This window comes from Pseudophryne corroboree, chromosome 6 (assembly GCF_028390025.1).
Source record: "Pseudophryne corroboree isolate aPseCor3 chromosome 6, aPseCor3.hap2, whole genome shotgun sequence".
Taxonomy (NCBI): domain Eukaryota; kingdom Metazoa; phylum Chordata; class Amphibia; order Anura; family Myobatrachidae; genus Pseudophryne; species Pseudophryne corroboree.
The window spans coordinates 552,543,442-552,559,063 of record NC_086449.1 but is presented as its reverse complement, the minus strand read 5'-3'; the positions used below and the strand labels follow the sequence as shown (position 1 = coordinate 552,559,063).

The following is a 15,622-nucleotide window of genomic DNA, read 5'->3' as shown; positions in this document are numbered from 1 at the left end:
ATGTATAATTCAAGTACACAGTCTGGAACCAGACCCATAGAGGAGGGAGTGGGCCCTCAGGCAGTGGGACCCACTGGGGGTTTCCCCTGCACCCCTGTGGGCCAGTCCAGCCCTGCTGCCATCAACATTTATGTATTATGAATAGTTGTTCTTATATTTTGTCTTGGTGGGCTTGGTATTAGTTTATCGGGAGAATAAAAGAATGTTTTCATGTTGTAACATTAAATATCTAATATACAAGCCGTGATAACATATACTGTGTATGTGAATGAACTACATTTATTCTGTCACTTCTTTTCTTACAGTACCGGATAGTGCCCCTGAAAACATAACGTACAGAAATGTATCGTCAACAGAAATAAATGTGTCTTATTCCCCACCAACTATACCCAATGGCAGAATAGTATTCTATACAGTATACATAATATGGCTGAATGGAACAGTAGAGACAGCCACAGATACGCCGCATCTGTCCCTCAGCATTGCTGGTAATTCTTTACTTATCATACATTAAGTATTTGCTTAATGAAATATGTTGCTTAAAATATAAATATAGTTTTGGGATTTTTTTCTTAATACATTTCGTAGGGTTCCATGGAATAGTACAAGTTCTGCAAATAAATTTGGTATGTTTATAAACTATGGGCTTGATTCTAAGTCAGATGCAGCTGCAGAAATGGACGCTTCTTGCGATTGTCTGCTGCACATGTCTTATACTTAAAATGGGGTCTGCGCAAGTGTCGCACGAGCCATCTGCAGTAGGGATCTGGATTAATGGATCGACAATGTTATGGTCGACATACATTAGTCTGACAGCTACAAAAGGTCAATAATGTTTAAGGCCAGTGGGTACGAAAGGTCGACAAGGTCACATGGCAATGGTTGACACACAAATGGTCAACATGTAGGGTGACCAATTCCGGACGTTTTTTCAATCCCGGGAATCAGGATGATTCTTCTTTTCAATGTGTCAAACCCCCCCTTCCCTGCCCAGCCCAGATAACTCACCCTAATCTGGAGGGGACGGAGAGTGGGCCACTTACTGTGAGGTGTGAAGCAGTGCAGGGCAGCGGTAAGGTCCGGATGGCGGGAAGCTGGCTGCGCAGCATCACCTCTGACTTCATGTCACGCTGCTCAGTGCGCACAGCCGGGGTGAGGGGGAGCTGAGCAGGGGGAGCCGAGCAGCGTCTGAGCCTCCAGAGGACACTCAACACTGCCCGGCATAGAAAAAACTAAGGTGGTAGCCAATCCCGAAATCCCCGGGATTGGAACCCGGACAATTTTAGGCCGGGATACCGGGATCCCGCCGGTCCGGATCACGGGATTGGCCACCATATCAACATGTTTGGGGGATTTTGAGTGAAATCCTTGTATATTCCATGTTATGTGATCACCCTCAGCACAAATGTGTACCCTGATGGACTCGCTTCGCTCGACACGCTTCAGGCAAGATTACCATTCCCAATAGATGTCCATGTGTATAGTAAATCAAGCAAATGTTGTGATAACATGTGAGAAACCCCCCAAAAAATGCATCGACCATTGTCATGTCAACTTTTAGCACCTTTTGACCTTAAGCACTGTCGACCTTGAGCATTGTTGACCTTAAGTACCTGTCGACTTAATGCATTTCAACCATATGGTGTCGACCTATTGACCATCGACCACTACATTTTGATCCGGATACCCCGCAGTATTATGAAGCTTAACTAGGCGGACAGTTGCATTAGCATATCATAGGGGATAATTCAGACCTGATCGCTAGGGTTCGTTTTTTGCAGCCCTGCGATCAGGTAGTCGCCGCCTACAGGGGGAAAGTATATTTTGTGTGCAGGTGTGCATTCGCATTTGTAGCAGAGCTGCACAAACATCAGTTTGTGCAGTCTCTGCTCAGCCCAGGACTTACTCTGCCGCTGCAATGGATTGCTGGTGATCGGGGCTGGAGCTGACGTCAGACAACCTCCCTCCATACGCCTGAGCATGCCTGCGTTTTTCCGGACACTCTTGTAAAATGGTCAGTTGCCACCCACAAACGGTGTCTTCCTGGCAATCACCTTGCGATCGCCCGTGCAATCGCTTTTTCGCACCATCCTGACGCTATGCACCGATGCCTGGTGCAGTCATCTGACACACCGGCGCATTGCGGTGCATACGCATGCGCAGTTCAGATCTTATCGCCCGCTGCGTGAAAACGCACAGCAGCGATCAGGTCTGTATTACCCCCATAGTAAGTAGGCTACCACAGCCAGATCCAAAATTGCCCACTGATGCGCCTGAATCAGCCAGGCCCCATGATTGCAAAGCAAACTACCTGGAAACAGTTTTCAATAGAAATTGGTTAGCATATAGTAAGTATTCTTCTTTTATAGAGTCCATCCCAAAAAATCCATATTTATTAGCCAGTAAACCAGCAAATGAAAACAAATAATTTATTGAGACAAAAATATTAAACAATGTAGCAGCATGGCATCTTACTCAGCAAGATATGGGGCCGAATATAATACCGTCCGAGTTTGCTGGTGGTGCGGGTTGGCGGCCGAACTTTACATGGTTTTGGCAAACCACACCTCCGGCTAACTCGGAAGACTGACAAACATGCAAACAGAGCTTTGAATATGCGTTGTCTAATGTCAACCTATGAATCAATATCTGGGAGGACCAAGGTCTCTTTGATTGATTGGTTAATGCTTAGCTTAAGTGAGGGGGGGGGGGGGAATAAAATGGTTTAAACAATTTATATAAGACCCCAAAGGGATTAAGTATAGAAATATATATGCTCAAAGAATGATAGCTGGACAATATTCTTTTGATGATGGTCAGTCAAATGGAAAGTGATTGGAAGGCTTTTGGATTACCAGCTGACTGGTATGCCCATAAATTACACAACTAAATTGTGCCGAATCGTCCCAGCAAAACATATCATGTAGGCAAACAGTTGGTGAAAATGCATCCTTTTATTGTATAAAAAGCATACAAATCAAAAAAACTGCAGAAATGAGACAATATCAGGGTCATCACACATGCTCCAATATCTCACCAGCATCTGAATGTATGTGCAATCCCAACTGCACAGCTTGTTCTTCACCACTCTACAAGTGTTGTAGAGACTAGGCTCAATGTCTTCCTTCTTTTGGTGGGTTCACAAAGAAACAACTCTGCAGAGGAATCTTGTACTATTTGTTACTGATCTGCGTCCAGTTCAACCAGAGCTGTTATCCCGCATCAGCACTGACTATGTTAAATCCAAAAACTGTCCTGGTCTTGATTTACTTTACCTGGACTGTCACTTGGACCTCCACCAGTCTTTACTTCAATAGCTCCATCGGGTCTATCTAGAAAAGATACGACCCAGCAACACTTTTCTCCTGAACAGCAAAGACACATTGCAGTAGCTGTTTGTGCTATCCTGCCTGTCTACATTTTAGTATACAAACAAGGCTATACATATCATTACAGTATGTGCATATGTAAACATACACATATGCACAATCAATGGCATAGCTCCCAGGGTAACACATGGAGTAATATCTATATGAGTGATGACATATATTTTCAAAAGTTTCATGCAACTTTTAAGGTGTTAGTGTGTTAGGGTCCTGGCTCTAGAAACATGTCTGCCATCATCCTAGGGTGTTAATATGGTAAGAGGTTATGCTTAGAAATAATTACTTATACATAAAGAATCATCTACTGACAAATTAAAGACTAGCTTTACTTTTAAAGGAAAAGTATACTTTAGTGTTGTGACACTGAGACCATTGAGATGACGTCCACATGTAACTTTGGTTAGAAGTCTATCTGTTAGTCTGCTTTCTTTGTCAATACAAAAAATAATAATTTCTTCTTGGCGATCCACAGCAAAAAGCTAGCGTAATCCAACTGACCATCAGATCTGCGTTAATCACCATGCCTGTAGAAAATACAAATCACTAAAACTGTAAGCTCCTCCCATAGCTATAGCCTGATTGACAGGTGTGAAACACATGTCTTCTCTTCCTGAGTCTGAAAGATTCTTCTTTCCCAAGTTTCCCTATATAAAACTGATTAGCCAAGGGTCTCTGTTAGACTTTTCTGACTGCAACTCTAATGCGCACTGTTAATAGCAAGGAAACGTGAATCGCCTTGAAAACGTGGTAAATCACAAGCTTTACACAGTTTACAATGAGACCACTAGCTAAAATATCCATTAATGCAGTATTGCATAGCTCTGTTTAGAAGTCAGACAACACTTTGCCTGAACTACATATTTCTGAAACAAAATCGATTTCATTAGTATAACAGTATATTTAAAATCTACAGATATTTATTAGAGATGAGCGGGTTCAGTTCTCAGAGAACCGAACCCTACCGAACATCACTACCCGAGCCCGGATCCGAGTCAGGCTCTGGTTTTCCCGCCTGACTCGGAAACCAGAACGAGGCAGAACATCATCATCCCGCTGTCGGATTCTCGCGGGGTTTGGATTCCATATAAGGAGCCGTGCGTCGCCGCCATTTTCACACTGGCATTAGAGAGTGTAGAGAGAGGACGTGTCTCCATCCTCTCAGTGTCCGTGTCTTGTGCTGCAACTGTCCAGTCATAGTGCTTGTGTCCTCTGCTGCCATATGTCCAGTGCTGCTGTATAAGTCCCTTACAGTGTTGCTGTGTTGTGCTGCATCAGTTCACTGGTGGTGTATTGTGCTGCATCAGTCCAGTCACAGTGGTGGTGTCCTCTGCTGCCATATGGCCAGTGCTGCTGAATAAGTCCAGTCCAGTGGTGCTGTGTTGTGCTGCATCAGTCCAGTGGTGGTGTGTTGTACTGCATCAGTCCAGTTACAGTGGTGGTGTGTTGTACTGCATCAGTCCAGTTACAGTGGTAGTGTCCTCTGCTGCCATATGGCCAGTGCTGCTGTATACGTCCAGTCCATTGCAGTGTGCTGTGTTGTCCTGCATCAGTCCAGTGGTGGTATCCCTGTGCTGCCGTATATGTCAAGTGGTACTGCCGTATATGTCCTGTGATCCTGCCATATATGTCCATTGATAATGCCGTATATGTCCAGCGGTACTGCCGTATAAATCCAGTGATCCTGCCGTAAAATTCCAGTGATCCTTCCGTATAATTCCAGTGATACTGCCGTATAATTCCAGTGATCCTACCGTATAAGTCCAGAGATCCTACTGTATATATGTCCATTGATACTGCCGTATATGTCCAGCGGTACTGCCGTATAACTCCAGTGATACTGCCATATAATTCCATTGATCCTGCCTTATAAGTCCAGTGATCCTACCGTATATGTCCATTGATACTGCCGTATATGTCCAGCGGTACTGCCGTATAAATCCAGTGATTTTGCCGTATAATTCCAGTGGTACTGACGTATAAGTCCAGTGATCCTGGCGTATAATTACAGTGGTACTGGCCTATAAGTCCAGTCCAGTGATACTGCCGTATATGAGCAGTGATACTGCTGTATATGTCCATTGATACTGCCGTATATGACCAGCGGTACTGCCGTATAAATCCAGTGATCCTGCCGTATAATTCCAGTGGTACTGGCTTATAAGTCCAGTGATCCTGCCGTATAATTACAGTGATCCTGCTGTGTAAGTCCAGTGATCTGGACGTATATGTCCATTGATGCTGCCGTATATGTCAAGCGGTACTGCCGTATATGTCAAGCGGTACTGCCGTATATGTCCAGCGGTACTGCCGTATAAATCCAGTGATCCTGCCGTATAAATCCAGTGGTACTGGCGTATAAGTCCAGTGATCCTGCCGTATAATTACAGTGGTACTGGCGTATAAGTCCAGTCCAGTGATACTGCCGTATATGTCCAGTGATACTGCCGTATATGTCCAGCGGTACTGCCGTATATGTCCAGCGGTACTGCCGTCTAAATCCAGTGATCCTGCCGTATAATTCCAGTGGTACTGGCGTATAAGTCCAGTGATCCTGCCGTATAATTCCAGTGATCCTGCCGTATAATTCCAGTGATCCTGCCGTATAATTGCAGTGATAATGCCGTATAAATCCAGTGATCCTGCCGTATAATTCCAGTAATCCTGCCATATAATTCCAGTGGTACTGGCGTATAAATCCAGTGATCCTGCCATACAGTTCCAGTGATCCTGCCGTATATATCCAGTGGTACTGCCATATTATTCCAGTGATACTGCCGTATATATATATATACCCTGTTACAAAGCGGATTACTGAGGCCATAAGAACTATGCTGGTGTTAGACGTGCATCCGGTATCCGCCATTAGTGCAGTGGGACTGCATTGCCAACCCTAAATGGGCCAGGTGTTTGTGCCGCACACTTGTGTCGCTTAGCTTAGTCATACAACTACCTCATTGCCCTCTTTTACTTCTTGGCATGATGTGCTGTTTGGGTACTATTTTTTTTTTTTTAAGTGCCATCCTGTCTGACACTACAATGCCACTCCTAGATGGGCCTATTGTTTGTGTCGCTTAGCTTAGTCATACAGCTACCTCATTGCACCTCTTTTTCATCTTTGCATGATGTGCTGTTTGGGGCCTTTTTTTTGTATCTGCCCTCCTGTCTGACACTGCAGTGCCACTCCTAGATTGGCCAATTGTTTGTGTCGATTAGCTTAGTCATACAGCTACCTCATTGCACCTCTTTTTCATCTTTGCATGATGTGCTGTTTGGGGCCTTTTGTTTATATCTGCCCTCCTGTCTGACACTGCAGTGCCACTCCTAGATGGGCCAATTGTTTGTGTTGCTTAGCTTAGTCATACAGCTTCCTCATTGCACTTCTTTTTCTTCTTTTCATGATGTGTTGTTTGGGGCCTTTTTTTTATATCTGCCCTCCTGTCTGACACTGCAGTGCCACTCCTAGATGGGCCAATTGTTTGTGTCGCTTAGCTTAGTCATACAGCTACCTCATTGCACCTCTTCTACATCTTTGCATGATGTGCTGTTTGGGGCCTAGTTTTTTTAAGTGCCATCCTGTCTGACACTGCAGTGCCACTCCTAGATGGGCCAGGTGTTTGTGCCACACACTTGTGTCGCTTAGCTTAGTCATACAGCAACCTCATTGCACCTATTTTTCTTCTTTGCATCATGTGCTCTTTGGGGCCTAGTTTTTTTAAGTGCCATCCTGTCTGCAACTGCAGTGCCACTCCTAGATAAGCCAGGTGTTTGTGCCGCACACTTGTGTCGCTTAGCTTAGTCATACAGCCACCTGGATGCAACCTTTTGGCCTAAAAACAATATTGTGAAGTGTGAGGTGCTCAGAATAGACTGGAAATGAGTGGAAATGAATGTTATTGAGGTTAATAATACGGTAGGATCAAAATTACCCCCAAATTTATTTATGGTTTTTTTCAAAAATCATTCAAAACTAAAACATAAAAGAGTGGTTTTGGCAAAACCAATCCAAAACCAAAACACGAGCGGGGAATTAGAACCAAAACCAAAACACGAAAAGTGCCTGTCGCACATCTCTAATATTTATGGTAGTTACACAATTTCAGTCTAGTTATAAAGTAGGTCACTGCAATTCACTCAGATCTGCAAGCAATTTAGCCTCACATATAGAGGCACAAATCTGATCACATCATTGTGATTGGTGGCGTACTCTACCACTTATAGGTCCAAAGATGACACTGCAGATGGCAATGCTAACATCAGCCAATCAAATTTTCATATACAAGTGTGCCAATAATGAATTACTAAATTGTACAACTGGTCATACATAATATAATGCAATTGTAGGACATAGTAAGAAACTGTCCTTGTCTGTTCATGGAATAAAGACTTTTCTGTAGCAAGTAAATAGTCCACAATTTCAAATACTTCAGGTTTGTTAGAGAATATAACAACTAATTGACGTTACTATTAAAGCAAAATCAATACAGGCGCTATAATAAATAAAATAAATGTGTTCACACTAATATATTAGTACATAAACTGCAGCTCCCATATAAGGTGTCTGTAACACCTAAAAACACAGTATATTTTTTTGATATAATTATAATTATAACTATATAAGAGAGCGCAAGGTGCTGAATTGATAAATACAATTTATTAAAATGTTTAAAAAATATTAAATACAATCAATAAACAAGAAAATAACTGATTAAGGAGCATAAGATCGACTGACCATCCTAGTGATTAATAGGAATGTCCCATTTTTTGTGAAGCATGGGGTATCCAATTAGTATTAGTGGAACTAATACAGAGTATTAATGAAGAGACGTCTCACTTCAAGCTCTGTTTAGAATACAAAGTCCACCGTGGATTAAAGTGCCTCCGTATAAGTTATACTGGAAAAGGTATGTACTATAAGGGAATTTAAACGCCACCCTTGATGAGATTGATATTGATATCTCCAAGCCAACGTACTGCTTCACTTTTCAACCCCCACACATAACACTGGAAGCTCACCACAAAAATGATGAACAGAAGCCGTGTCCTGTAGCAGTCAGGAGGCCAGATGATGCGGGAGCAGCGGTGTGGAGACGATGGCAGGTCTCAGATATCGATAACACCGCAAGAGTGGAGACGATGGCAGGTCTCAGGTGTCTGCAGCACCGCAGGTGTAATGATGGAAACTAGCCGTATCCTGTAGCACTCTGGAGGCCAGGCAATGCGGGAGTAGCAGTGTGGAGACGATGGCAGGTCTCTAGTGTGGTAATGGGCGGACGTTGGCAGGTCCTGGGGGGGGAAGCAGACGCGGCTGTTGGTGGCGGAGATGGTCGACAGTCAGCCCAGCAACAATTGTAGAGATGGTCAGGACCATAAAGTTGTAGCTCCAGCCCTAATTAACGCGTTTCTCCGACTTAGGGGCAGTCGGTTTCATCAGAATGAGTTCCTGTGCTTTAGAAGTAGCTGATATTTAAAGGGATCATCATCCAATGAGAGACGCCTCCTAAGCACTTACTTTGGATTAAATGCACCTGAATAAATTAATGCCAGTGTGAACCTAGTTATACATATAATTCAAAATACAGACCATAACCATTGTGCTTTCAAATTTATAGCAAGACCATTACCATTCATTAGATAACATCTTACACTTTCTAACTAAACAAATATAACTATCTAATAATTAATAAATAATTAATAAATAATTAGTTAAGTAAATAAAATAAAATACAATCTAGCAGGCAGCACAGAGCGATAAATAGCTTACATAATTCTTATATAATAATGAAATATACCTATTGTTAGCATTGGTTGGTAAAAGTCCCTGTGGCTCACCACACTAATACCACAAGCCCCCAACTGCACAGACCCGGGTTCAAATACCACCACAGAGACACTTAAAATTAGTCATTATTATTTTGTTCTATAATTCCATTATTACTATTATGAACAAAAAATAAATAAAAATATAGAACCCAAGTTCAATTAAATTATTTAAATTAACCCCCTTACAGAGTCATAATCCATTGTCCATTACAATTCAGAAAGGACATATGAAAAAAATATATTTTATAAGAATGATGATGCATAGCACCTGTAAATGGATATATATACATACAGAATATTTACTTAGTATAATGTCCACCACATTGATACAGCTCGCAATGTAGATGTATTTGAAACCTTGAAAGTTGACTGGTATTCACTCATCAGTTGAGGGAAATCATTAGTATAGATACGTCCAATGACAACCACTTTATCATGTTTATATATTGAATCCCCTAAATCAGATGTTATTCATTTCGATACAGTCATTTAGACCATCTGGAAAGAGAGTACCAAGCGTATGTATCCAAAAGGCCTCTCGCTTACATAGGCGATTATATCTATCGCCACCCCTAGTAGTAGGTTCAATATGTTCAATACCCTGTATACTTATACATTTGACATCTCCATCATGGTTATCTAAAATATGCCTAACTAGACTGTGTTGACTAGTACCTCTTTTAATATTATTCTTATGTTCCAAAAACCTAATGTGTAACAAACGTATCGTCCGACCCACATATTGTACCCCACAGATACAGCTTATAGCATAAACAACATAATCCGTTCTACAATCAATGCTGCCCCGTATCTCAAATTGTGTGCCATAAGTATGTGAATGGACTTTAGTAGTCTTATCCATAATGAATAAGCAAGTATCACACCTCAGTTTCTTACATTTATAGCACCCATGAGGCCTTTTCGGTCTCTGTAGCCACATATTCTTACTAGCTATTGAATTAGTGTCCAAGGTTTTGAAATGACTAGGGGCAAGATACGTTTGTAAATTTGCAGCTCTTTTGAATGTTATACACGGTTTCTCATCTAATATAGTGGATAAAATTCTATCTGTTTTCAACACAGAGTAATTTTTATTTATAATGGTTTGAAGTTCTTTTGACCCTGTATTGAATTTTGTAATAAATCTGGGCTGTTGTAAATCAACCTTAGGGAGGTGATCATCCCCCAATTTTGGTACTAATAAGGAATCTCTATCCCTCAAACGTGTCTCCAATAAGGCATCCTCCATTAATTTATCCGGATATCCCCGGTCTTTAAATGCAGAAGTAAGTGCTGAGGCTTGACTCTCAAACTGTACTAACTGGGAACAATTACGGCGAATTCTGAGATATTGGCTTTTAGGGATGTTATTGAGCCAAGGGCGAAAATGGCAGCTTCCATAATTCAAAAAATTATTAGTATCTACCTCCTTACGGAAAGTAGAAGTGACAATTGTATCCTCGTTGATAGATAGATCAATATCCAAGAACGTAATATGTGAATCGTGAACAGTGCTCGTGAACAGTAAACCATAATCATTAGAATTCAGAAATGTGAGAAAAGATATAGTGGATTGTAAGTCCCCATCCCAGATAAAGAACAGGTCATCGATGTAGCGACCATATAGTACCAAGTTCGCCCCGAATGGGCCTCCCCAAATAAGGGACTCCTCCAAACGACCCATATATAAATTAGCAAAACTCGGGGCGAACCTGGCACCCATCGCCACACCGAGGACCTGTAAATAAAACAAACCATCAAAAGTGAAATAATTATGAGATAATATAAATTTAATAGCGTCAATGATGAATTGACGCAGTGAGTCATCCATAGAATTATCTGTTTTTAAATAATATTCAACAGCCGATACTCCCAAACCATGCGGTATGTTACTATATAGGGACTCCACATCGCAAGTAAGAAACATATAATTACTTTTCCATTTTACGTTCTTAATCATGTTTAAAAATTGGGTGGAGTCCCTAATATATGATTTAAGAGTAGTGACATGGGGTTGAAGAAATGAATCAATGAAAGCAGACAAATTAGAAGTGAGGGACCCAACACCAGAAATAATAGGACGCCCAGGAGGTGATAGGAGTGATTTGTGAATTTTAGGAAGGTGGTAATATGTGGGGATAATTGGAAATTTATTAAATAAAAAAGCATATTCGGTCTTGGATATTGTCCCATCCCCCATCGCAGAGTCCAAAAGTATCTTAATTTCACACTGAAATTTCATAGTAGGATTCTCGCTCAATGTTGTATAGAATCGGTTATTATTTAATTGTCTAAGTGCTTCAATGACATAATCGCTGCGATCTTGTATTACTGTACCCCCTCCCTTATCTGCTGCCTTAATGATAATACTATCATCCTTCATAAGATTCTTTAAGGCAGTTCTTTTCCGTGGATGTAAATTATCTCGCTTCTTTGAGACCAATTTTGGAGCATTACAGAGTGTTTGAATATCTTTTAACATAAGATCATAAAAGGCTTGAATATTACCACTCATGTGTTGGAGGGGATAAAATTCCGATTTATTACGGAACTTTACCTCCCTCTCGTTTACTCTATCAACATTATAGATTTTAGTTAAGGGACCCACGTTGGAGCTTTCTTTTTCCAATTCTATAAGCATTGTTAGAGAATAGAACATTTGATTTTCTTGGTACTTTTTCAATATTATGGCTAGGGTCTAATTCAGACATGATCATAGATGTGCGAAAAAACGCATGTCTACAATCAAAATAGTAGGCATGCGGGGGTACACCCAGCCCAGGGCTAGCCAGGCCCTACACCCCCCGCTGACGTGCAAAAGTATTGCACAGTGGCGATGCATTTGCAACTGCTGAGTAGCTCCCTGCCTACTGCAATCTGCCATGTTTTTGAATGCAACGGCTGCTTGTGACATTACGCAACCGCCGCGGCTCACCCCGCAAATGGTCCGGACAATGCAGGAGCCCCCCAATTCCGCGACATGCCCCCAAATGCCTCTACCTGTCAGTCAGGCAGAGGCGAACGTACAAGTGAGATGTCTTTGCATCTGTGTGCACACGCGCAGTGCAGCTTCTGCACGCGCACACACGGCATAGGGCTTCAGCCTGTGATTGCTGCCGCTGCATCGACCAGGTCTGAATTGGGACCTAAGTTACAGGGCCTTGGTGTTGGGGTGGAAATAGGGGAATTTGAAACCCAAAAAGGGGCAATTTTGACAGGAAAGAGTAGTGATCAGTAGAGTAGTGATCGGTGTCCTGGATTTTTATATTTAAGGACTCTGCATTTTGTGCCATTTTGCAAATACTATCATTTGAACTATGTCCTTATTAATTTGATTTGATCACTGTGCATACAGGTTTACGAAAATATACCAGTTACATCCTCAAAGTGTCTGCTAGTACTGTAAAAGGGGAAGGTGTTCACAGTGACGCTCACAACATTTCTACAGACGAAGATGGTAAGAGTATATACATTATTCTTTAACATAATAAACATCTAGAATATGGTTATAGGTCTGACACCATATTCATGAACCTCATTGACAGGCCATGTGGTAGAAATTCTAAATCAAGTGGAGGTGTTGTCCATAGCAACCAATCAGATTCTACCATTTTCTAGAATGCAAAAGAGAAATTATTGCTTAGATCAGATTGGTCGCTATAGGCAACACCACCACTTTTAATTTTTAGAAACTTTAGTAAATTTACTCCAAGTCTAACGTACATTGAAACTACTTACATGAAATGGTTAATCTATGGTCAATGCACGGTTTTCAATTAGAATGCAACCTCTCAGCTGCAGGAGTTGCCTATCTTTTATTTTCATGTCTGCATTTATTCTGTTTGACTGGTAGATCCCTGTGTTACGTATGTCCTGCCTAGAGCTGTGGATTACTGTGTCATTTTATAAATCATTGATAATAATAATAATAATCATCTCAATAAAGGTCCATAAGCAAACCAGAATCATCTAAATTGTCTGGAGGCGGGAGGATTATTAATGAGTAAAATCTTTCATAATTTACATTGTGTTGGCTCCTCCACCTAATTCATGTTTCGAAACACGTCTTCCTTTCAGCTGTCAAATTTTCAAGTCATCCCACTCAAACATCATGTAGAGTTTGCTGACAACAGAATTCAAATACTAACAACAGTAGTTCAGAGAGAGACAAAATATCTTACAAAAAATATGCCAAGGCTGAGAATTGCTGCTGTAGATAGCAGGCATTAAATAATATGTGGCTGGGGCTTAAACTGGCACTCATATGAAAGCTATGTAAATACAATTATACATACTGTACATTGTTTTTTTTAGAAAATTGCAGTCAGGTGTCAACCAGATATTTAAATATATGTAAACAATAAAATGATAATGCCTATAGACGTTGACATTACGGAATTACCTATTATGTGCAATTATTGTAGATAATTATATCTCAGGAAAATTGTTAGGGTCTCCTGCCCTGTGCTGCCACGTCGTCATGGCAACCGGGAGACAAGTGCTAGCGGAGTAACCTGAGCGCAGCTGATACTCCGGTTCGGGTCTTTTGCTGTGCAGTGGTTACAGGCTCTGTGCACGGCAGGGGATCCGGTGCTGGTTTTTGTGCCCACAGTCTGTGAGGTCTGAGTGGGGCGTGGACAGCACCTGCTTTATAAGGCCTCTTCTCAGGTTAAGCAGATGCTGCTGAATCTTTGTTGGTTAGTCAGTTCCTGAAAGTTAGCCAGTACTGTGTAACTTTGTATTTGTTGTTGCTTACTGCAAATAGGCCTGGGGATTTGGTACTACACTCTGCCAATCCAGACCTAGCAGTAAGACTGGAGTCAGTCGTTTAGCTTGCTGGGGTTCTTTTACTACTCTGTGAACTTAGCAAGTTTGCGGCTGTATTCTAAGACTTGCCTGCCTAAATCCTGTCTCACTGTGCAAGGTGTCAGGTGTCAGTTTAGTGGCAGTAAACTGAACCTGTGCACTGCAAGTGAGAATTAGGATTGTGGAGACTCTCCTTGTGTCTATCATTCCATCTCTGACCAAGGAGTTTACTGCCACACCCGTTGGTAACCCTTTAGGGTTTTGCTGTTGCCCTTAGCAACAGCATTTCGGGTTCTCTACGTATTAAAACACAACATCTTGCTTTTCCCATCTGAGCATTACTAATACTAGGGAGACACCCAGTTCCTTAGCCTCTGGGCTTCTCTGTTCACTTTGTGTGTATTTTGTTAACCTATCACCTTCTGTGTCTGTCTGTGAGTTCATTTGCTTTGCATACCTATCCGTTCAGACACCAGTACATTCCTGCAGGCACTGGTGTGCATAACAGTTCAAACACCAGTACATTCCTGCAGGCACTGGAGTGCATAACAGTTCTGACACCAGTACATTCCTGCAGGCACTGGTGTGCATAACATATTCAGCAGCCTAATACTCCTGTTGAAATTTTGTGGGAATATGGAGCATACCCCTCAAAATACGTTGCAACAGGTGATCGATCAGGTGCAGGTCCTGACTCGACAATTTAATGATTTGTCCATTAAAATGCACACCTCCCAGGCCGCTGGCGGAGCTCCCGCAGCAGCAGCACCTTCAGGGGTTAAGGAGCCGAAAGTAAATCTCCCGGATCGTTTTTCTGGAGATCGCTCGCAGTTCTTTTGTTTCAAGGAGAGCTGCAAGCTATACTTCCGGCTTAGGCCTCAGTCTTCTGGGTCGGAGATTCAGCGGGTGGGCATAGTGATTTCCTTGCTACAAGGAGACCCACAGGTCTGGGCATATGGGTTGCAGCCTGACTGTCCGTCGCTTAAAAGTGTTGATGCTTTTTTTACGGCACTGGGCATGTTGTATGATGACCCTGACAAGACGGCCTCAGCCGAGGCTCATATTTCGATCCTTAAGCAAGGGCGAAGGCCAGTTGAGGTTTACTGTATGGAGTTTCGGAGGTTGGCCCATGATACCCAGTGGAATGACCCAGCCCTGAGACACCAGTACCGAAGAGGTCTTTCTAACCAGATAAAGGACCAACTGGTACAATATCCCTTGCCTGATAGCTTGGATCAGCTCATGCAGTTATCCATCCGGGTGGATAGACGGCTGAGAGAGCGTAGGCTTGAAAGGGAGACTGAGGTTTCCTTCTTTCCCAAGGGAACCTCAGACTCTGAGGAATTTTCCGAGGAGCCTATGCAGATTGGGGCTACCCGCCTCTCCTCGCGTGAGAAGACGCGGAGGAGACAGCAGGGGTTGTGTTTGTACTGTGGGAATAAAGGTCATGTGGTAGTATCATGCCCAGAAAAGCCGGAAAACTTCAGGGCCTGAGGGTGATGGGAAATATCCTGTCAGGCCAGAAGTCAGAATTTCCCAAGAAGACTTTTATCATTCCGGTGACCTTGAAGATCCTCGGTCAAACTGTCAAGACTGAGGCCTTTGTGGAC

The 15,622-nt window shown here is 42.3% G+C and overlaps 1 protein-coding gene across 1 annotated transcript in view; it reads left to right on the top strand.

Moving 5' to 3' along the window:
- The window catches only part of PTPRQ (protein tyrosine phosphatase receptor type Q), a 517,581-nt gene that overhangs the window by 231,405 nt on the left and 270,554 nt on the right, over nt 1–15,622 (top strand). Inside the window, exons 20-21 of the mRNA XM_063927718.1 lie at nt 306–488; nt 12,562–12,663. Of these exons, the coding sequence (XP_063783788.1) occupies nt 306–488; nt 12,562–12,663 (285 nt within the window). The remainder of the gene's footprint in view (nt 1–305; nt 489–12,561; nt 12,664–15,622) is intronic.